The 24038-nt window shown below is 42.0% G+C and overlaps 2 protein-coding genes across 3 annotated transcripts in view; one reads left to right on the top strand and one right to left on the bottom strand.

Annotated features, from left to right (window-relative positions):
• The window catches only part of LOC129812742 (TOG array regulator of axonemal microtubules protein 1-like), a 43045-nt gene extending 38389 nt beyond the window's left edge, over window positions 1-4656 (bottom strand). For both annotated transcript variants that reach the window (XM_055864573.1, XM_055864574.1), the window contains exon 1: window positions 2935-4656. In XM_055864573.1, the coding sequence (XP_055720548.1) occupies window positions 2935-4038 (1104 nt within the window). In that variant the 5' untranslated portion in view covers window positions 4039-4656. The remainder of the gene's footprint in view (window positions 1-2934) is intronic.
• A 9085-nt stretch (window positions 4657-13741) lies between these two features.
• Window positions 13742-22374, top strand: LOC129812739 (kelch-like protein 28). The gene is made up of 6 exons (XM_055864570.1): window positions 13742-14330; window positions 15839-16099; window positions 16225-16862; window positions 17028-17471; window positions 19186-19394; window positions 19494-22374. Exons 2-6 carry the CDS (start codon window positions 15839-15841, stop codon window positions 19655-19657), a joined length of 1716 nt encoding a protein of 571 aa, XP_055720545.1. The 5' UTR covers window positions 13742-14330; the 3' UTR covers window positions 19658-22374.
• The last annotated feature ends 1664 nt before the right edge of the window (window positions 22375-24038 follow it).

Raw genomic sequence — 24038 nt, 5'->3', positions numbered from 1 at the left:
TCTTGCACGGTGTTGGGCTGTAAGCACAACCCCCACCTGTGGACGTCGGGCCCTCATACCACCCTCATGGAGTCTGTTTCTGACCGTTTGAGCAGACACATGCACATTTGTGGCCTGCTGGAGGTCATTTTGCAGGGCGCTGGCAGTGCACCTCCTTGCACAAAGGCGGAGGTAGCGGTCCTGCTGCTGGGTTGTTGCCCTCCTACGGCCTCCTCCACGTCTCCTGATGTACTGGCCTGTCTCCTGGTAGCGCCTGCATGCTCTGGACACTACGCTGACAGACACAGCAAACCTTTTTGCCACAGTTCGCATTGATGTGCCATCCAGGATGAACTGCACTACCTGAGCCACTTGTGTGGGTTGTAGACTCCGTTTCATGCTACCACTAGAGTGAGAGCACCGCCAGCATTCAAAAGTGACCAAAACATCAGCCAGGAAGCATAGGAACTGAGAAGTGGTCTGTGGTCCCCACCTGCAGAATCACTCCTGTTTTGGGGGGTGTCTTGCTAATTGCATATAATTTCCACCTTTTGTCTATTCCATTTGCAGAACAGCATGTGCAATTTATTGTCAATCAGTGTTGCTTCCTAAGTGGACAGTTTGATTTCACAGAAGTGTGATTGACTTGGAGTTACATTGTGTTGTTTAAGTGTTCCCTTTATTTTTTTGAGCAGTGTACTTTACTGTACTCTACTGTGGTGTCCAAACTTATGAAACATAGAGGTCTATGATTGTTTCAGATTTGGTCTGGTTCGGACCAACTAAATGTGGTATTGTTTGGGGGCGCAGATCATTACAATAATAGCCAGTGCGTAGTATACTCAAATATGCAAAAGAAGGACATTGCATATTTTGTACTTTTGTGTACCTATTAGGATACAACACCATGAAGAGAATGATATTCATATCAAGAATTATAATTTTCTGTATGGTACAGATCAGGGAGCAATGATGTAATTCCATTACCGGATGTAAATCCACTTCACCTACTGTAGTTCATAATCCCAAATCTATATTTTTTTAACTCAAGGTGTTATGTTATAGCTGACATGTGAGAATGCTGTTCATTAACTACAGTTCAGCATTCAACACCATAGTCCTCTCCAAGCTCGTCACCAAGTTTAGGACCCTGGGACTGAACACCTCACTCTGCAACTGGATCCTGAACTTCCTGACGGGCCAAACCCAGGTGGTGAAGGTCGGCAACATCACCTCCGCCATTATGACCCCTAACATAGGGGCCCCACAGGGGTGTGTGCTTACTCCCCTCCTGTACTCCCTGTTCACCCACAACTGTGTGGCCCGCACAACTCTAACACCATCATCAAGTTTGCTCACGACACAACGGTGGTAGGCCTGATCACAGATGACGATGAGACAACCTACAGGGAGGTCAGTGACTTAACAGTGTGGTGCCGGAACAACAGCCTCTCCCTCAATGTCAGTAAGGCCAAAAGCCGATCGTGGACTAAAGGAAACGGGGGAGGGGGGCTTCATCACTGGGGCTGAGCTCCCTGCCATCCAGGACCTCGATATCAGGCGGTGTGAAAATAAAGGCCCGAAAAATCATTAAAGACTCCAGCCACCCAAGCCATAGACTGTTCTCTGGTTCCGCACGGTAAGCGGTACCGGTGTGCCATGTCTGACACAAAAAGGCTCTTGAACTGCTTCTATCCCCAAGCCATAAGTCTGCTAAATAACTAACTAAATAGCTAACACAAACACTGACTGAGTTGACCCTTGTATTTTATTTTTGCACTGACTCTATGCACCTTCTTAGGGCCCTACACACTAATGCACACTGACACTCCAACACACACAAACACTCACATCATCATTTGCTCACACACACATAATTTGCACATCTGTTTTTTTGCATTGGATGCATCCCACTCCACCCCATCAGCCAATGTCACACTTTTGCATCTGTGGTGAAAGGTGACAGAGCAAGAGTGGTGTTTGTCAGACCATGAGACATCCCGAAAATTGGTCTTCTCACAAAACCGTCTGTAGCGTAAAGGGTTAATGTAGCTGTAAGCTAGGTGTTGATAGCAAATGGCTGACTCATGCAGTTCTAACATAACGTCAGCAGGCTGGTAGGGCTAATGTTAGCAGGCCAATAGGGCTTATGTTAACAGGCTAGTAGGGCTAACGTCAGCAGGCTAGTTGGCTAGCAACCTTGCAAGTTGATTTGTAACAATAGATTTATAAAGTATTAACTTGTAAAATTGGCTGAAAATTGTATTGAACCCAGTAGTCATGAGTGCAAACGATTTGGTTTAATTTGAGGTTATACATTTTAAGTTATTTCTGTTGGAGTTAACCTTTAAGGAATAGGCTGGCTTGCCGGGGCCTCCATCTTACATCACACCCCAGAAAAACATTTTCTGACATGACTTCGGCATTCTTATCGGTTTTATGTAACAACTTGAAAAATTAGGTGCAACTTTGCATTGGGACTTTGGATGAGAATACCAATGCAAATCCATATGTTACATGTGGTTAAGTGTATGCTACCTTCCATTTAAAGTGACAAATCGGAGTCAAAACATAATTCCTCTACGTGGAATTGCCCAAATCAGCCATCAAACAAATAGTTATGGATACAACTCCATATAGTCCCAACACAAGCCTACTAGTCAATATCTAGTATACTGTGTGTTATTGTTTCAGTGAACTTTCAGCTTCCTGCAAACTAATATTTGACAGATTTTCACTTTGGGTGGTCACAAACCTCATTCTATTTGCACCTTATTCCATGTAATTATGGTGCCACTATGGAAATAAGATTATTTTACCTATAGCCTAGAGAGAGCATGTCTTGATATTTATTTTTCTCAAATGACACTTTGCTACATAAAAAAAGCTAGATGATAGACAAGTGTCATCAGCAGAATTTTGCTTGATGTACCCTTGGCGTCAACTATGACCAACCTGATCAGAGGATTGGCTGGATGTTGGCTGGATGTTCACTGTAGAAGGGAGGCTTGACCTCTCCCAGGGAAGCTTGTTCTTCCCTTTGCCTGCACTGACAATTCTCCTCTGCAGTGGAAGGTCATCAATGAGGGAGCCCAAGCTTCCATAACCATGATACAGCCTGTCAGAGTCTGGTTCCGTCCTGATGCTCTTGGCACTGCTGATCCGCCCACCATTGAGCACCCACTCCAGGTCAGCTCCTGACCCAAACTGTGGTGACCGTCGTTGTCCTGATTTAGGGATTAGAAGGGCGTATTCTACCATCCCATCTGAGGACAGTCTGGGAAGTATGTGCCTGGCTCTTCTTGCTTGAACAGCTGCCATAAGACCCTCCACATCCCCATTGAGCTCCACTCTGTCTACAGCCTTCATTAGGGGCTGTTTTTTCCCTGTGTCAAGGCAATGGTCAAAAACAGCAAATAGTTCTAGGGCTGCATGGCGGACCTTCTTCTTGCTGTCCGCCAAGTATGGTGCAACTTCAAAGCAGAGGCTGGGGATGTTGAAGTCCTTCTTGGGGTGGGTGAGCATAGCTGCTGTGATGATGTTGATGACATCCTCTCTGACCCGGGAGTTCTTGTGTCTCAGGTGTCCAATGGCAAGGTCTAACACTTTCTGTGGCCCTACAATTCTAGTCAACTGCCTGAACACATTCATGTACTCATTCCTGGTGACAGCACGGTTGTCTCCAAGGGTTTTCAGAGCCACACATACTATCTGTTTGAAATATTTGTCTATATTGTAATCCAATTTCTGGATGAGTAGGTTTATCAACTGTAAAGTGCCATACAAGACTTTGAAGTTGGTGTCATCTAGAAGTCTGTGGAGAAAATATATAAACTCCACAATACTGTCCGAGGGGACTGGCTTCAAGTCCAATCCAAAGAGGATTTTTTTCAGCTCTTCCACACCATTTGTTCGATTTTGGTAGTTTTTTAGGTCTAGGAGCTGTTCATGTAACTCCTGGGGTATCAATCCAAAAATCATAATTGATGGTCCTTTTGATGTGGTCAAAGGGAAGAATCTAATGAAGCAATCACATTTCTGTGAGGACAATATTGCCATTTTCTTTGACTCATCATCTTGTCTTGGTGGTTCGATTTGACATTTGCAGTTTCTTATGAATAACGGTTCATTGTGCTAGTCTACGAGACAACTGGAACGTGAACGGTGAAAGCAACGTGGAGTGAAAATAAAAACACTTGTAGCTTGCTGTGCGTTCCCCTACATAGCCATGACGAAAAAAGGCACAGTGGAATGTTGTATTTGAAAGCCCATGTTGTATTTCAGCTAACTTAGCTAACATAGCTAACTAGCTGCATAACTAGGAAGCAATCATTCAATGTCCAGAAATAACGTGTCAGGGCGACGTCGCTGCCAGTACCTCTTCAGATGTATGATTTCCATAAAATCCAATATCATCGCTAGCTTTTAGCTAACGTACGACTTTGAATTGCGGCTTAGTAGAAGAAACCTGGCGGCTAGCTGGCGAAGTTAGAAAACAGACTAAAATGCAGACTTCGCATTCCGAATTTGACGTCCGGCATACAAAATAGTTGCACACATCTCCATGATCTCTTCGGTTAAATGTATGTAACAGTATGAGATTATATGTTGACTGTTTGTAAACTAGCTAGCTGCAATGTAGAGACATTCATCGCCGTAGCCCACACACATAGAACCATCAAAATGGCGAATACAACATGACACAAACGGATCGCTTCCATGGTGACGCGAGGTGTTGGATTTATGCTGCCTTAGTGACAACTCGGAATTTATGAATACACAAGTCTTCAGATCCAATTATACAATTAACCCTAGAATACAGTCTATTTGCCAATTAAATGCTTTGAACCCACTAGTAGGCCAAACTGACACTCCCCAGAAGAAGCAGTCCTCCATAGAATGAATGGAATTCTAAGGTATTTAAATTCAATGTTTCAAGGACTACATTACATGTATTTCAGTTGTTTTTTGTTGTAGCGGGGACATTAACATTATAACTTTTTTTAAATGATTTAAAAATGATTTGTCATACATTTTTATGTTTAGCTCACATAATATAATTTAAAAGTATGCATTAATATATGCATTTCTATATCTTCCAAAATATTTTTTTACAGTGGGGGAGTGCCAAGATGTAGGCGCAGTGGATTCAGATCTCCAGCATCCACAGCATCTTCCACCTGCCAATACCACTTGCTGGGCCCTGCCTGGAGAGGAAGCCATGCTATCAGGAACAGTATTATTTTTGTAGAGACACTCTGGTTATGCCCATGTTTGACAATTATTTCTTTAACTAGGCAAGTCAGTTAAGAACAAATTCTTATTTACAATGACGGCCTATCCCAGACGAGGCTAGGCCAATTGTGCGCCGCCCTATGGGACTATAGTGATGGCTCTTGCACTGAGATGTAGTGCCTTAGACCGCTGTGCCACTAAGACCAATAAAAGATTTGTGAAATGATCGACTTGGAAACTCATAGAAAGATAAAAAGTTTGAGCGTCCCACTTGGAAAGTAGCAGAATCAACCAATAGGAACTTAGGAAGCTCTATGAAGAAAAAAAAAACATGCGCAACTTTTAACTTGGGGTTCCGAGTTGTCTTAAACTCTGCATTAACCTGAGCATTGGGATATGGAGTTATATATTTAGGTTGAGAACATAGAGAATGATAGATGACTCATTGTATCTATCCCATTTGTCCATACACGGAAGTGACGTTGAACGAAAATCACGTAAATGGGGTATGGAAGCAATTTTTCACCTTTGAAAGCAGTTAATCCATGCTTGATTTCAAGAAATAACTTAACACACATATAGTACAAGTCAAAAGTTGACACAGCTCCTCATTCAAGGGTTTTTGTTTATTATCACTATTTTCTACATTGTAGAATAATAGAGAAGACATCAAAACGATGAAATAACATATAGAATCATGTAGTTAGCAAATGTTAAACAAATCAACATATATTTTATATACTTCTAAGTAGCCAACCATTGCCTTGATGACAGCATTGCACACTCTTGGCATTCTCTCAGCCAGCTTCACCTGGAATGCTTTTCCAACAGTCTTGAAGGAGTTCCCACATATGCCGAGCACTTGTCTGCTTTTCCTTCACTCTGCGGTCCAACTCATCCCAAACCATCTCAATTGTGGAGGCCAGGTCATCTGATGCAGCACTCCATCACTCTCCTTCTTGGTCAAGCAGCCCTTACATGGCCTGGAGGTGTGTTGGACCATTGTCCTGTTGAAAAACAAATGAGAGTCCCACCAGATGGGATGGCATATCACTGCAGAATGCTGTGGTAGCCATACTGGTTAAGTGTACATTGAATTCTAAATAAATCACTGACAGTGTCACCAGCAAAGCACCCCCACACCTCCTCCTCGCTTGACAGTGGGAACCACACATGCGGAGAACATCCTTTCACCTACTCTGCGTCTCACAAAGACATGGTGGTTGAAACCAAAAATCTCAAATTTTGACTCCTCAGACAAAATTACAGATTTCCACCAGTCTAATGTCCATTGCTTGTGTTTCTTGGCCCAAGCAAGTCTCTTCTTATTGGTGTCCTTTAGTAGTGGCTTCTTTGCAGCAATTCGACCATGAAGGCCTGATTCACACAGTCCCCTCTGAACAGTTGATGTTGAGATGTGCCTGTTGCTTGAACTCTGTGAAGCATTTATTTGGGATGCAATTTCTGAGGCTGGTAACTCTAATGAACTTATCCTCTGCAGCAGAGGTAACTCTGGGTCTTCCTTTCCTGTGGCGGTCCTCATGAGAACCAGTTTCATCATAGTGCTTGATGGTTTTGCAACTGCACTTGAAGAAACTGTCAAAGTTCTTGAAATGTTCCAGATTGACTGACCTTCATGTCTTAAAGTAATGATAGGCTGCCATTTCTCTTTGCTTATTTGTGCTGTTCTTGCCATCTTCTGTATACCAACCCTACCTTGTCACAACACAACTGATTGGCTTAAGAAGGAAAGAAATTCCACAAATTAACTTTTAACAAGGCACACCTGCTAATTGAAATGCATTCCAGGTGACTACCTTATGAGGCTGATTGAGAGAAAGCCAAGAGTGTGCAAAGCTGTCATCAAGAGAAAGGTTGGCTACTTTGAAGAATCTAAAATCTTAAATATTGTTTAACACTTCATTTGTTATTTGATTGTTTTGATGTCTTCATATAGCTTTCGTCCAAATGTTGTAAATTATATATATTATAGTGATCAGTCAACAATATTACACTCAGAAGTTACTTCAACTTCAACCAGTAAAAGCTAGTGATGGCTAGCTATGGTACTTTTTATCCTAGTCTGTCTTAATGAGTGTTAGCATGCTAATAGCACACCCTGCACAACTTTATTAAAACATTTTAGGGGTACGCAAGTTGATAACCATATCAAGTATGTTGTATTGGACATTTCAAACAACATTCCCAGCTAATGAGAAAACAGTCATTAACTTAAGAGAATTAACTAAATTTAACAAGGTTACCTTGGGGCTAATTAAATGGGTGCCAACAAAACAAACTTGTGTTAAAAAATGAAAATCAATTAATCCACTATCATTAACACAATGGAAAAATCAAATGATTTATTATTTAATTATTGAGATAGCATGGGTGACCGAAAAAACTAATTGGTACAATTTAAGGCCATGTGGCAAACAATAATGCAGGCAATAGGAATGTACAGTTGAAGTCGGAAGTTTACATACACTTAGGTTGGAGTCAAACTCGTTTTTCAACCACTCCACAAATTTCTTGTGAACAAACTATAGTTTTGGCAAGTCGGTTAGGACATCTACTTTGTGCATGACACAAGTAATTTTTCCAACAATTGTTTACAGACAGACTATTTCACTTATAATTCACTGTATCACAATTCCAGTGGGTCAGAAGTTTACATAAACTAAGTTGACTGTGCCTTTAAACAGCTTGGAAAATGGTAGAAGGCTTTAGAAGCTTCTGATAGGCTAATTGACATAATTTGAGTCAATTGGAGGTGTACCTGTGGATGTATTTCAAGGCCTACCTTCAAACTCAGTGCCTCTTTGCTTGACATCATGGGGAAATCAAAATAAATTAGCCAAGACCTCAGAAAAAAATGGTAGACCTCCACTTTCCTTCTTTGGACACTGTGTTAACAACCCTCCAGACGAGCTTCAATGCCATACAACTCTCCTTCCGTAGCCTCCAACTGCTCTTAAATACAAGTAAAACTAAATGCATGCTATTCAACCGATCGCTGCCTGCACCTGCCCAACCGCCCAGCATCAATACTCTGGACAGTTCTGACTTAGAATATGTGTACAACTACAAATACCTAGGTGTCTGGTTAGACTGTAAACTCTCCTTCCAGACTCACATCAAACATCTCCGATCAAAAGTTAAATCTAGAATTGGCTTCCTATTTCGCAACAAAGCCTCCTTCACTCATGCTGCCAAACATACCCTCGTAAAATTGACCATCCTACCGATCCTCGACTTCGGCGATGTAATTTACAAAATAGCCTCCAATACCCTACTCAATAAATTGGATGCAGTCTATCACAGTGCCATCCGTTTTGTCACCAAAGCCCCATATACTACCCACCACTGCGACCTGTACTCTCTCATTGGCTGGCCGTCGCTTCATCCTCGTCGCCAAACCCTCTGGCTCCAGGTCATCTACAAGACCCTGCTAGGTAAAGTCCCCCCTTATCTCAGCTCTCTGGTCACCATAGCAGCACCCACCTGTAGCACGCGCTCCAGCAGGTATATCTCTCTGGTCAGCCCCAAAACCAATTCCTTCTTTGGCCGCCTCTCCTTCCAGTTCTCTGCTTCCAATGACTGGAACGAACTACAAAAATCTCTGAAACTGGAAACACTTCTCTCCCTCACTAGCTTTAAGCACCAGCTGTCAGAGCAGCTCACAGATTACTGCAACTGTACATAGCCCATCTATAATTTAGCCCAGACAACTACCTCTTCCCCTACTGTATTTATTTATTTTGCTCCTTTGCACCCCATTATTTCTATTTCTACTTTGCACATTCTTCCACTGCAAATCTACCATTCCAGTGTTTTACTTGCTATATTGTATTTACTTCGCCACCATGGCCTTTATTTGCCTTTACCTCCCTTATCTCAACTCATTTGCTCACATTGTATATAGACTTATTTTTCTACTGTATTATTGACTGCATGTTTGTTTTACTCCATGTGTAACTCTGTGTTGTATGTGTCAAACTGCTTTGCTTTATCTTGGCCAGGTCGTACTTGTAAATGAGAACTTGTTCTCAACTTGCCTACCTAGTTAAATAAAGGTGATATATATATATATATATATATAATTTAAAAAAAAAAGTCTGGTTCATCCTTGGGAGCAATTTCCAAACGCCTGAAAGTACCACGTTCATTTGTACAAACAATAGTACACAAGTATTAACACCATGGGACCACACAGCCGTCATACAGCTCAGGAAGGAGAGGCATTCTCTCTCCTAGAGATGAATGTACTTTGGTGAGAAAAGTGCAAATCAATCCCAGAACAACAGCAAAGGACCTTGTGAAGATGCTGGAGGAAACAGGTACAAAATCATCAATATCCACAGTAAAACGAGTCCTATATCGACATAACCTGAAATGCCACTCAGCAAGGAAGAAGCCACTGCTCCAAAACCGCCATAAAAAAGCCAGACTATGGTTTGCAACTGCACATGGGGACAAAGATCATACTTTTTTAAGAAATGTCCTCTGGTCTGATGAAACATAAATAGAACTGTTTGGCCATAATGACCATCATTATGTTTGGAGGAAAAATGGGGATGCTTGCAAGCTGAAGAACACCATCCCAACTGTGAAAACGGGGGTGGCAGCATCATGTTGTGGGGGTGCTTTGCTGCAGGAGGGACTGGTGCACTTCACAAAATAGAAGGCATCATAATGAAGGGAAATTATGCGCCTATATTGAAGCGACATCTCAAGACATCAGTCAGGAAGTTAAAGCTTGGTCGCAAATGGGTCTTCCAAATGGACAATGACCCCAAGGGTACTTCCAAAGTTGTGGCAAAATGGCTTGAGGACAACAAAGTCAAGGTATTGGAGTGGCCATCACAAAGCCCTGACCTCTATCCCATAGAAAATTTGTGGGCAGAACTGAAAAAGCATATGCGAGCAAGGAGGCTTACAAACCTGACTGTTACACCAGTTCTGTCAGGAGGAATGGGTTAAAATTCACCCAACTTATTATGGGAAGCTTGTGGAAGGCTACCCGAAACGTTTGACCCAAGTTAAACAATTGAAATACAATGTTACCAAATACCAATTGAGTGTATGTAAACTTCTGACCCACTGGGAATGTGATGAAAGAAATAAAAGCTGAAATAAATCATTGTCTCTATTATTCTGACATTTCACATTCTTAAAATAAAGTGGTGTCCTAAGACAGGGAATTTTTACTAGGATTAAATGTCAGGAATTGTGAAACATTTAAACTCAGTTTATTTGGCTAAGGTGTATGTAAACTTCCGACTTCAACTGTAGGTGTGAGCAGAGTACTTTTACATTATGGGGTATTGTGTGTAGATGGGTGAGAAAAAAAGCTTTTTAAAACATTTTGAGTTCAGGCTGTAACACAACAAAGTGTGGAATAAGTCAAGGGGTATAAATACATTCTGTTGGCACTGTATGTAGTTGTTTGTGTGCATCTGTTGTATATGTATGTTTGTTTTTGGTGTAAGGAATAAAATATAAATGGTGCCAATGGGAAATTTACCACAGGAAGCTAGGCTGGTGTTACAAATCCCTTTGGCCCGACAGTCTAGGGGGGATGGTAATGGGACCCGTAACATAACTCGTGCAAATTATAGTAGTGACAAAGTAAGAGTGTAAACGAAATAACAACTACTAAGACCTACCGTCAAACACTCAGTTTATTTATAAACACCCAGTAATGGGGGGAGCAGGAAAAGGGGCTGAGTTGGACCCAAGGAATGAAACAATAATCCAAAAACACCCCTAAACTAGACTAACCAATAAATACAGGGGGTGGTCCACCCAGTTCTAACTAGTGTTTTTAACAACGTTTACCTACGGGTAGCGTATGCCCAAGGGCGACTTGTCTGGTTACCCCCTTTTCCCACCATCAAACAAACACCATAACAATACTCACAGGTGGGGACAAAGTGACATGTAGATAAAAAATAAAAAAACTCTCTCGACAGACAGACAGACAGACAGACAGACAGACAGACAGACAGACAGACAGACAGACTGCATTGACAGACAGACTGCATTGACAGACAGACTGCATTGACAGACAGACTGCATTGACAGACAGACTGCATTGACAGACAGACTGCATTGACAGAGAGATTGAGCTACTGAGAAAACAACTGACAGGGCTTTTAAACCAAGGGAAAGGAACTGTGATTGGGTAAGGGAAAAGGAGCAGGTGTCTTCTGATTAGCGAATGATTGATGACTGATTGGGGAATGATGATTGTCACCTGTGAGTAGGGGAGAAGGAGAGAAAAGAAATACACACAGGATACACACAGAATACTTGTAGCCGTAACAGCTGGCGTAGGCTACGGATTAGCCTTGAATATTTTGGTTAGTAGATATTGTCAAACCGCTCAATCCACTAGTTTATTAGTGACTCATCACACTGACATTACAGCTGTATCTAATGTTTGCTTGTTTTGGTCAGCCATCAACTGGATGAGTCACCATTCAGTTTGGTGGAAATTATCCAACCATTATGTAGGTTGGTGGAAATTTTCCAACCATTGTGTAGTTTGGTGGAAATCCCCATCGACTGAGGATGAGAGGTCTCCATTATGTAGATGTGTAAAAATGACATTGATAAATGTAGTTTATTATTCAATCTGACTCCAGTATTATGTGAACGCTATAGGCCCATAATCGTAATCAGTGGGTATAGCCAAGGTTGCGAGCCTTGCGTCACCACTCGGAATACTATAAAATGCTAGAGTCTATATTTACCGTTATGCAATTATTAAGTGTCTGGGGAACAAGGAGTTAATATCTTGCAATCTATGTCTTAGCATTAAATTATTGACTTAACTCAGAGATACACAATTAGAGACAGAGCATATATGCTACGTATTTTGTGAATAATATTTACCATTAGACATTATATCAAATAATAATTCAAGGAATATTACTCAGAAATGTGAGGACTACGGTTCATATCCATTTAAAAGTAATCAGATGTATTACAGTTACGCAATAATAATACAATTAACAAATGGTACATACCAAATATCTTCACAAAAATAATACAAAATATCCTAATTCTTAACAGCATAGAAAATTCATCACTATGACATACAAAATTACGTCAGGAGATCGGTTTACCAATGACTCCATGATTTAGGTTTAAGCCCAGCTTTTTTTCTTCCCAGAGCGTCTAATTAATATAACCTTGCATGACCCAAAACATTAAAACAAAATGCATAAAACTTCACCAGCATTCTCTACAGGTATTCCCAAACTGCCATCAGGGGTACGCCAACTAAAAATGTGATTCACATTAAAAAGAAAAGTGTTTTTATATTTAAAAAAAAACATTTATCAAACAGTCCATTTATATTTTCCAACGGGGCTATACATGTGGGTGAGGTAGCCTCGTTTCACTGCCAAAAATAAAATTAAACTCTAGTGTTCAGCTAAATAACAACAAAATGTAAAATACAGGTAGCCTAGTCAAATAATGAACATTTAATCACATTAACAGTCAAAAGGAGGAGACCAAGGCGCAGCGTGGTATGCGTACATTCTTCTTTATTACAAGAATGAACACTGAACAAAATGTACAAAATGAGTGCTGACAGGCAACTACAGATAGACAAGAACCCACAAATACCCAAGGGAAAATGGCTACCTAAATATGATCCCCAATCAGAGACAACGATAAACAGCTGCCTCTGATTGGGAACCATATCAGGCCACCATGGACATATACACTGCTCAAAAAAATAAAGGGAACACTTAAACAACACAATGTAACTCCAAGTCAATCACACTTCTGTGAAATCAAACTGTCCACTTAGGAAGCAACACTGATTGACAATAAATTTCACATGCTGTTGTGCAAATGGAATAGACAAAAGGTGGAAATTATAGGCAATTAGCAAGACACCCCCAAAAAAGGAGTGATTCTGCAGGTGGTGACCACAGACCACTTCTCAGTTCCTATGCTTCCTGGCTGATGTTTTGGTCACTTTTGAATGCTGGCGGTGCTCTCACTCTAGTGGTAGCATGAGACGGAGTCTACAACCCACACAAGTGGTTCAGTGCAGTTCATCCAGGATGGCACATCAATGCGAGCTGTGGCAAAAAGGTTTGCTGTGTCTGTCAGCGTAGTGTCCAGAACATGGAGGCGCTACCAGGAGACAGGCCAGTACATCAGGAGACGTGGAGGAGGCCGTAGGAGGGCAACAACCCAGCAGCAGGACCGCTACCTCCGCCTTTGTGCAAGGAGGTGCACTGCCAGAGCCCTGCAAAATGACCTCCAGCAGGCCACAAATGTGCATGTGTTAGCATATGGTCTCACAAGGGGTCTGACAGATGTCACTACAGACCCTGGTTCGATTCCACGTTGTATCACAACCGTCCGTGATTGGGAGTCCCATAGGTTGGCGCACAATTGGCTCAGCGTCGTCTGGGTTAGGGTTTGGCCAGGGTAGGCCGTCTTTGTAAATAAGAATTTGTTCTTAACTGAATTGCCTGGCTAAGTTAAAAAAAGAATATATATATATATATGGAAAAAGTCAAGGGGTCTGAATACTTTCCGATGGCACTGTATATCATAACTGTTCTTATTCAAATAGGTTTATAAATGACTGATTTGTGATATCGTAGCCCCTCTAAGGACTATGTTGATACTCATATATTGATTTACTGGGCACCTCTGCTGGACAACAGAGGGAGTGCAACTTCTACCATAAAGCTACTGTACATTTGTCAATTTAGCGAATTGACAAAGTATTACACTATTTCATCATACCAAATTAAAATTGGGATTTTTTTATGTTGATATTTGTATTTTATTTTCATGACTCCTAGTTGGTTATTGCCTTCTTTCCGTTCTATCTCTCCCCTAACTTGTATGATGTACTATGGTTGTGTATAAAAACAGATTATCAATGGCAATGTGTGCAAAATAGCTACAAAATATACCATTCCTTTAGAAGTACCCTGCTAGTTCCCAAAAGTTACGCAGCATAAAGTGTTTGGCTTTTGTTTTCCTGACAGACGCTGGGGTTCCTGCGGTTCCTGGATTTAACTCTGCTGCTGCAATAAAACAGACCTTGTCCGCTCATCTGACGCTCAACACAGGTTTGTCTCCCTTGCATAGTGTTGTACATTTTTTGAAGTTATTTAGCTAGTAGCTATCACACGTTACAATAGATAACACTCAAGCTGGAGATCAATGTTTAGCTTGCTTAGTACTGTATTTTAGCAGCAACAGTGTACTGGCTTCGTGGTAATGCATTGGAAATAACACCCTTGTTGCTAGCTAAAATTAGTTGTAATTTCTCACACGATGCCTCAAACCCCTCGTACATCCGATAGCCTGGTTATTGCAGGTTACGCATTATTACTAGCTATGTTATAAAATACATGCAATATTCATCAGCTAGTCTGAAAAATCAGAACAGTAATTTTGTGGCTTGCAAGGCTGTTGCTATTTATGCTAAATGGGCCGACGTCGCGAAGGCAGCTACTGATACTATCCATATTAGCTAGCCAAACTAGTAGGGTTCATTATACACATATTTGCTAGTAGCTAAGCAGATAACGTTAGATAACGCCTTGAGAAATGTAATGTTTATATTTTACATTGGTATTCATTACAGGTCATCGACAAGTTTTGATATTTGGCAAATAGATGCTGTTGTTGTGCTAAACTGTTAGCAAGCTTGCTCGCTCAGTTTAGTTATAGCAGATGAAATGGCGAAGGTATAGCTTAACAATGGTACACTAGCTAGCTTGCTGACATCTGACAGCTAGCTAACGGAGCCTTGCGGTTTTGAGGCGTCGCTCAAGCTTGGTCGAAATATGCTTTGAAGATGCAAAGCTACTAGCATAGCCAAAGATACTACAGTAGCTAGATAGCAATGTTTGAAAGGTTTAAGAACTCTGTCATAGCTACATCTTACATATTAATATTATTTAGTAAATGGGGTTATTATTAGCTAGTTGGCCAGATAACTAACGTTAGCTAGCTAGATGAAACTTGCTCAACGCTTGAGCTTTAAGTGAGCTAAACTGAATGCATTAAATGGTGAAAGAACACGTCTTTACTAAAGGATTATCAAGGCAAACTGAATTCTTGTTGATATACATATTTTTCACCGTTTTGTAAAAAAAAAGAAAGGCCGCTTAGATTTTCAGTTGCAGTGTCATCTTTCATCAGGCCATTTTTTTAATCCCATTCCCTACTCATCAGATCTAGCTAATTTGCATACCTGATATGATACGATGAAACTTGTAGACACACACTCAGATATATTGTATGCTGTGCACTGCCACTGCATATTGTATGTTGTACTTAACTATAGCTTAAATCACATTGGCATGACTTAGGTGGCTCACTTGTTTACCTTGCTAGATACTGCAAGTCGATTCAGTCCTTCCCTTAGATTTGACCTGGAGAGGGATATGTTGTCTTGCGTTTCCTCCTCCGCTTGTCTATAGTTCTGTATTTTGGTTTCATGAAATTGATGCTGTTATCAGGCTGTCCTGCAACTTTACATGGAGATTATGCTGCAACAATGTCTATTTAAACTGTACTTGTCCCTTACATTTGACAGCATGGTAATGTTGTGCGTTTTTTCTTAAAGATGGACCAGCAGGCCCAGTCCTATATGCTTGCCAGTCTGACGCGGCCCCACTCTGAGCAGCTGTTGCAAGGCCTCCAGCTGTTGCGGCAGGACCATGAGCTGTGCGACATTGTGCTGCGCGTGGGTGAATGCAAGATCCATGCCCACAAAGTGGTGCTGGCGAGCATCAGCCCCTACTTCAAGGCCATGTTCACGGGCAACCTGTCAGAGAAGGAGACCTCCGAGGTGGAGTTCCAGTGCATTGACGAGGCTGCGCTACAGGTAATGCTTGTTTAAGCTCACTGTCATCATTTGGAAGATTTCACTGTTTCCTAAAAGCACACTTTGTCTACACTTTGTCTGGCTCTTTAATAGCATGATTGTGTTTTTTATTTCTCCTCTTGTAGGCAATCGTTGAGTATGCCTACACTGGCACGGTATTCATCTCACAGGAAAGAGTGGAGTCCCTACTGCCAGCTGCTAACCTGCTCCAGGTCAAGCTGGTGCTGAAGGAGTGCTGCTCCTTCTTAGAGAGTCAGCTAGATGCTGGGAACTGTATAGGCATCTCACGCTTCGCTGAGACCTATGGCTGCCATGATCTCTGCCTGGCTGCCACTAAATTCATCTGTCAGAATTTTGAAGAGGTGTGCCAGACAGAGGAGTTTTTTGAGCTGACACGGGCAGAATTGGATGAAATAGTGTCAAATGACTGTCTGAAGGTGGTAACGGAAGAGACTGTGTTCTACGCCCTGGAGTCGTGGATCAAGTACGATGTGACTGAGCGGCAGAAGCACCTAGCTCAGCTACTGCACTGCGTCCGCTTGCCTTTCCTCAGCGTTAAGTTCCTCACCCGCCTCTACGAGGCCAACCACCTTATCCGGGATGATCACGCCTGCAAGCACCTCCTCAACGAGGCCCTCAAATACCATTTCATGCCTGAGCACCGGCTCTCCTACCAGACGGTGTTGTCCACAAGGCCACGCTGTGCTGCCAAAGTGCTCCTTGCTGTAGGAGGCAAGGCTGGCCTCTTTGCCACCCTCGAGAGGTAATGCTGAGCCCCAAACAGAATCATTAAAAACTGTTTGTCAACCCCGCCCCCCCCATTTAAAAACAATTTTAATTTTTTTATTATAAATATGTAGATTCTTAATTTGTTTCATGTGAATTAGAAAGACATTTAATAAATGTAACTTATTTCTTTCTCTCGTAGCATGGAAATGTACTTCCCTCAAACGGATTCATGGATTGGGCTTGCCCCTCTTAGTGTGCCCCGCTATGAGTTTGGAGTGGCAGTGTTGGACCAGAAGGTGTATGTGGTGGGTGGCATCGCCACACACATGCGACAGGGCATTAGCTACCGGAGACATGAGAGCACAGTGGAGAGCTGGGACCCTGACAGCAACACGTGGTCCACAGTGGAGCGCATGGCAGAGTGTCGCAGCACCCTGGGGGTGGTGGTCTTGGCTGGGGAGCTCTATGCCCTTGGGGGCTATGATGGCCAGTACTACCTACAGTCTGTAGAAAAATATGTCCCCAAAGTGAAGGAGTGGCAGCCTGTGGCACCTATGACCAAGTCACGCAGCTGCTTTGCCACGGCTGTGCTGGATGGCATGGTCTATGCCATTGGTGGCTATGGCCCCGCCCATATGAACAGGTACGTTTTCACTTCATCTCGTCTAGTCAATAGAAAGTGGTGGTATTTTGGATTTTCACAGGCTTTGCTTATGAGGTTCCAATAGGCTTTTGAAATACTAGGTCTACTTCAAAACCTGCCGTCAACCTTTTTGTTCCTACACATGACAGTTTTCACATCAGAAAGGTTATTTATGGTAGACCCCACAACCTTTGAATGCTTTGATTCATCCATTCAAAGAGTTTCAGCCCCCTGCTCTGTTACTAGCCTGCAGTGCAACCCATATTCTGTAAAATCAAGATTTGTTGTCTTCCACTCAGATGGTTATACAGTGCCCTCTGTAATTATTGGGACAGTGAAGCATTTTTTCTTCTTTTGGCTCTATACTTTAAAAGATGGGATTTGAAATCAAGCAATGACTGATGTTGAAGTGCAGACTGTCAGCTTTTTAATTTGTTGGGATTTTCACCTTTTAGAAATTACAGCACTTTGTGTAGATAGCCCCCCTCCCATTTTAGGGGAGCAAAAGTATTGGGACAAATTCACTTGTGTATTAAAAAGGTTAGTATTTGGTCCCATATTTATAACACGCAATGACTACGTCAAGTCTGTGATGCTGCATTTGTTTATTTTGGTTGTTTCAGATTATTTTGTGCCCAATAGAAATTAATGGTAAATAATGTACTGTCATTTTGTAGTCACTTTTATTGTGAATAAAATATGTTTCTAAACACTTCTATATGAATGTGGATTCTACCATGACTACAGATAATCCTGAATGAATCATGAATAATGATGAGTGACAAAGTTAGATGCAGAAACATCATACTACCATATTCTATTCTTATTTACAATAAAAGTGACTCCAAAATGACACACTATATTATTTACCATTAATTTCTATTGGCCACAAAATAATCTGAAACACAACCAAAAACCCAGCAAATGCATCCAACAAATTTGTAGAGTCACACGCTTGATGTAGTCATTGTGTGCTATGAATATGGGATCAAATACTTAACTTTTTACTACTTTAATACACAAGTGTCCCAATACTTTTGCTCCCCTAATATAGGGGGACTGTGTACAAAAAGTGCTGTAATTTCTAAATGGTTCACCGATATGGATGAAAATACCCTCAAATGAAAGCTGTCAGTCTGCACTTTAACCTCGTAGTCATTGTTTGATTTCAAATCCCAACTTTTAAAGCATAGAACCAAAAGAAGGAATGTCCCAATAATTACAGCGGGCACTGTAGTTGCTTTCATAGAATAAGTGCTGCCTTGCTGGTTAGACATCTGTTGTCGACTAGAGGGATGTGTTGTTAGTTTCCTTGACTCCCCAAACCCCTCAGGAGAATGTGTTTGGACAGGGAAGCTGTGGGGACTTAGTTGTTCAAAGGTAATTCCCAAATTGACAGTTTTCCGACAACGTTGTCGAGGGTTTCATCGCTTTGATAATGCCAGAAAAATATAGGACTAGAATAGATGGCCTCATTAAATGGGGCTGCATTGGTTTGTGATGACAATGGCACAGCTACATAATGTCTAAGAGCAAGAGTGAATTGTATTGGCTTTGATACAGGAAAAAGTGAGTCAGTCATTTATGATGGCTATAATTCCTGCTACTGTACTCACCTGTTTAAGAAGACAGCAGTGATATTGTCAATGCACAGTATCACTATAACTGTGCCACTTGAAGGACCGTGTTTAATTTATTAACTCTGTCTCTCTAGTGTGGAGCGGTACGACCCCAGCAAGGATGCCTGGGAAATGGTAGCCCCCATGGCAGACAAACGGATCAATTTTGCCGTTGGTGTCATGCTAGGGTTCATATTTGTGGTTGGGGGACACAACGGGGTATCACATCTGTCCAGCATTGAGCGGTATGACCCACACCAGAACCAGTGGACAGCCTGTCGGCCCATGAATGAACCACGCACAGGTGAGCTGGGAAATTACTACAAGGTTTATGTTGATGCTGGGAAGTTGACCATTCATATTGCATGGCCAGGAATAACCATTTTTAATATTTATCTTCCAGGGGTTGGCTCCGCGATCGTGGACAACTATCTCTATGTGGTGGGGGGTCACTCGGGATCATCCTACCTGAACACTGTACAGCGATACGACCCCATCACAGACAGCTGGCTGGACTCAAGCGGCATGATGTACTGCCGCTGTAACTTTGGCATGACTGCTCTTTGACCCATGGCACCCCTGGGTAGGACTCCTTAAGAAGAGAGAGATGAGCCCGGCTGGCACCAGGGAACCACAGATGGCCAGAGTGAAAGGGTCTTGGTGGAGGAGAGGAGCAGATCACCATGCATCTTGTCACAGAGAAGAGATGATTGCTGCTGGACCACAATGACAACTTTTCACAGGACTTTGGGTGAAAACTGTCACTTTTTTAAATTGTAGACTTTTTTTTGTGTTCATTTGTTTTTTTTCTGCTATGAGCAGAACATGTTCCAGTTTTTTTTTCTTTTCTAGATCTTTAAAGTATGTGTGTGGCGCAGAGTGTCTGTATGCTTGTGAGTAGACGCATGATTGTTCTTCTGTGTCTGTGTGCAGGACTAAAGCTCAGGCAAGGTGATCGGCTCACAGTTTGAAATGTCTGCATCTAAATCAGTGCTTCACAAAGAGAGATCTGAATATTTATATTCACTTAAAGGGCTGCCTTTTTTTTTTCTCTGTAAATAATTTAAATTAAAAGAAATGTATAGATATTAATATCCTCTAGTGCATTGCCTGTAAATGTTTTTTTTGCACTGGGTTACTAGTTATGGTATGTGTGTATACATGTATTTGATTCAAGGGTTGAAGAAGAGGTTGTGAAGGATTAACAAACCCCACTGAATTCTCTTGAGTATTTGCCACCTGTCTTTCATCCTCGGAGCAATTGCTAAATCCCCATCTTACGGCTTCTGTTACATCTTCCTGAGGTAGGGTCACACTTCATCCCTCTTCATAAGTATTGAAAAGTTATCCTGTCCAGCTTTTCACTGCTGGGTTTGTACACAATACTAACTGGTGCTATTAGGATTCAGGATTCAGCTGTTGTCTGTGTTGCCTCATTGTATCAGGTGTCTTTTATTTGTTTTTCTGTGTTGTTGTAGATGTTGGTTGTGCATCAAAATGCCCCCATGCTATAAAGCAGTGTCTTGCTAGAAGGCAAGCTTGTGACTGGAATACCTCAACCACCAGTCTTTACTTTGAGCGCCATTTTTAAATTGGACTCGTTAGGTACCGTCTATGGATACATTTATGATCTGACGCTTTCTCTCTTGAGCCCCACGGCTGTCATCCGTTTAGCGATAGTTTGTCTGAAACATTGTCCCTGCATTAAGTAGTGGATCTGGCTGTATGGCTCACTGCCAATTTCCTTACAAAGAAAGTCTGAGATTGTTGGTCTCTAATGGGTTAGGAAGAAGCCTAGCGGTTAAGAGCGTTGGGCCAGTAACCGAATGGTCGCTGGTTTGAATCCTTGAGCCGACTAGGGGAAAAATCTCTGTGCCCTTGAGTAAGGCACTTAACCCTAATTGCTCCTGCAAGTCGTTCTGGATAAGAGTGTCTGCTAAATGCCTAAAATGTAATGACCCCTACACCCCCTTTCTCTGCTTGCTTGCTCTGATGAAGCATGTGTGAGAAGCCACATGTGGCCAAGGTCTTCCTGAGGAGCTCAGGCAAGAGTGGATATACACAGCCTTGTGAAGTGCCAAAAGATGACCTTCTTTCACAAGTCTGGTGTAACTTTCTCCTGTGTGCCAGACTCAAAAGGGTTATTTTCACTGCTAATGCATAGTACGTGTGACATTGTCATATGGATGGGGTGGATATGGAGCAGTAAGGGCAGTGTTCTATGTCAAGCAAAATTGTCACTGTCACAAACTATTTGGACCTCGGAGCGAGACATGGCAGACAGACAAGGGCATGGAGACATGACTGAGCTCAAAGCGCTCGCCTGGGTTAGATGGCTGCAGGCCGAGTCTGGGTGTTGTAGCCTTGGGCCACGCTGAAGGACAGGTAACACGAGGCTACAGATAGAGAAAATCAATCCCTGTTGTTGGTTCAGAGTGTAAGAGCAGTTTCCTTGTATTGTACATTTTATAGATGTTTGCACATGAGGAAAACTTAAAGGGAGCTCTGCATTGCACTTACCAAACTTATGATGAGTAGTGCAACTTCAATTTGTACATGGGTCTCAATTTAGGTTCATGGAATTTAAACAATGCAATACATTTGTGGATACAATTATTTTTGCTTTGAATTTAGCCTCAAAGGTCAAGGCGTTTCATATTGCTGTGACGTTATCACACGTTTTATATTGTCTGAAAGACCACCACCGTTCAAACCTTTTTGTCTCTGTTTTCCCCATCCCACTTTGCATTGTGTGCTCTCATCTTTGAAGAGCTATTAACAATGTTGTGCAAGTCAGTTCACATGTACTGGGGAAAGTTTGCAGACAATCAAATGGATTGTAATTCCAGTAAAAGTCCCAGTTTGCATGTAATGTAAGATTGGCACAAGACTGACTGTATAGGTCTTGCTCTAAGCCACAGGTGTCAAACTCATTCCACGGGGGGCCGAGTGTCTGCGGGTTTTCGCTCCTCCCTTACACTTGATTGATGAATTAACATCACTAATTAGTTAGGAACTCCCCACACCTGGTTGTCTAGGGCTTTATTGAAAGGAAAAACCAAAAACCTGCAGACACTAGGCCCTCCGTGGAATGAGTTTGACACCCCTGCTCTAAGCCATCTGATCTAGTCTCTCACCAGAGAGCAGCCTTGCAGTTACAGTGCTGCAGTGTTGTGTTCCATTTACACACTTGTCAATTGTGATTACCTATACTCTTCAGCTCTTACCCTCTAAACGTTACCTTGGACATAACAAATTAAGATCAAGGGAAGGCCCCCCCCCCCCCCCCCCCCCAACAAACATCTTAAGACTGTTTATTCTTGTTCAAGCAATAAGAGACCATTGTCAGCATCAGCAGTATGGGAGCTTGTCTGAACAAGCATGCAAGTTCTTCACTTGACTTCTTTAAATGCTGATGGTTGAATCTTAGGCGATGTTAAATTGCCTTTAAAGGTGAATTTATTTCTAAAACAAGTTGTTTCATGGTTAAACCTGCTGCTGTTTTTTCCTCATCTTGGAATAGCGGGCTTTAACATTTCAGTGGAAACATCTAAATTAATCTATGATTGCAAAAAAAGTTTACGCTGCCATGGGATGGAAGTAAATATACCATTTCAACCTGCATGAATGTACAGCTCCTATTCACATAACCATGAATTGGTTTTCATTTTCTTCAGATATCCTTCGTATGAATAATCAACGCAAATCCAACATAATGCAATAGGTGAAATATGACATCCTTGGAACATCCTAAGATAACTTTGTGCACATAGTATAAAATGAACTAATACTGTATTACTTTAACCATTTTAATTGAATAGTCTTATCCCTTTTAGATTTTCTTGCAATTGTGCTTTTCTGTTTCAATTCTTGATGTTAGGCATTTGTCCATCTACAACAGCTTGGGAGGATGAGCTAGAACAGAGTGAAAATCCCATCTACAACAGCTTGGGAGGATGAGCTAGAACAGAGTGAAAATCCCATCTACAACAGCTTGGGAGGATGAGCTAGAACAGAGTGAAAATCCCATCTACAACAGCTTGGGAGGATGAGCTAGAACAGAGTGAAAATCCCATCTACAACAGCTTGGGAGGATGAGCTAGAACAGAGTGAAAATCCCATCTACAACAGCTTGGGAGGATGAGCTAGAACAGAGTGAAAATCCCATCTACAACAGCTTGGGAGGATGAGCTAGAACAGAGTGAAAATCCCATCTACAACAGCTTGGGAGGATGAGCTAGAACAGAGTGAAAATCCCATCTACAACAGCTTGGGAGGATGAGCTAGAACAGAGTGAAAATCCCATCTACAACAGCTTGGGAGGATGAGCTAGAACAGAGTGAAAATCCCATCTACAACAGCTTGGGAGGATGAGCTAGAACAGAGTGAAAATCCCATCTACAACAGTTTGGGAGGATGAGCTAGAACAGAGTGAAAATCCCATCTACAACAGCTTGGGAGGATGAGCTAGAACAGAGTGAAAATCCCATCTACAACAGTTTGGGAGGATGAGCTAGAACAGAGTGAAAATCCCATCTACAACAGCTTGGGAGGATGAGCTAGAACAGAGTGAAAATCCCATCTACAACAGCTTGGGAGGATGAGCTAGAACAGAGTGAAAATCCCATCTACAACAGCTTGGGAGGATGAGCTAGAACAGAGTGAAAATCCCATCTACAACAGCTTGGGAGGATGAGCTAGAACAGAGTGAAAATCCCATCTACAACAGCTTGGGAGGATGAGCTAGAACAGAGTGAAAATCGCGCAGGCATGATTGTCTGCAGCTGCCATCCATTGTCAAGCAGTTGATACTACTACTACATATAGAAAGATGTTATCCATGGGGATATTGAAGATAACATACATTTTAGGGATGAATGTATACAGACTTAGTCTTTACTGTGCTGTGGAGGGAAACTTTTGACCCTACGTGGAATATGAAACCGTG

The sequence above is a fragment of the Salvelinus fontinalis genome, chromosome 16, assembly GCF_029448725.1.
Source record: "Salvelinus fontinalis isolate EN_2023a chromosome 16, ASM2944872v1, whole genome shotgun sequence".
NCBI classification, from domain to species: domain Eukaryota; kingdom Metazoa; phylum Chordata; class Actinopteri; order Salmoniformes; family Salmonidae; genus Salvelinus; species Salvelinus fontinalis.
Note: the sequence above shows the minus strand (reverse complement) of the source record. Positions and strands in the feature narration are given on the sequence as shown.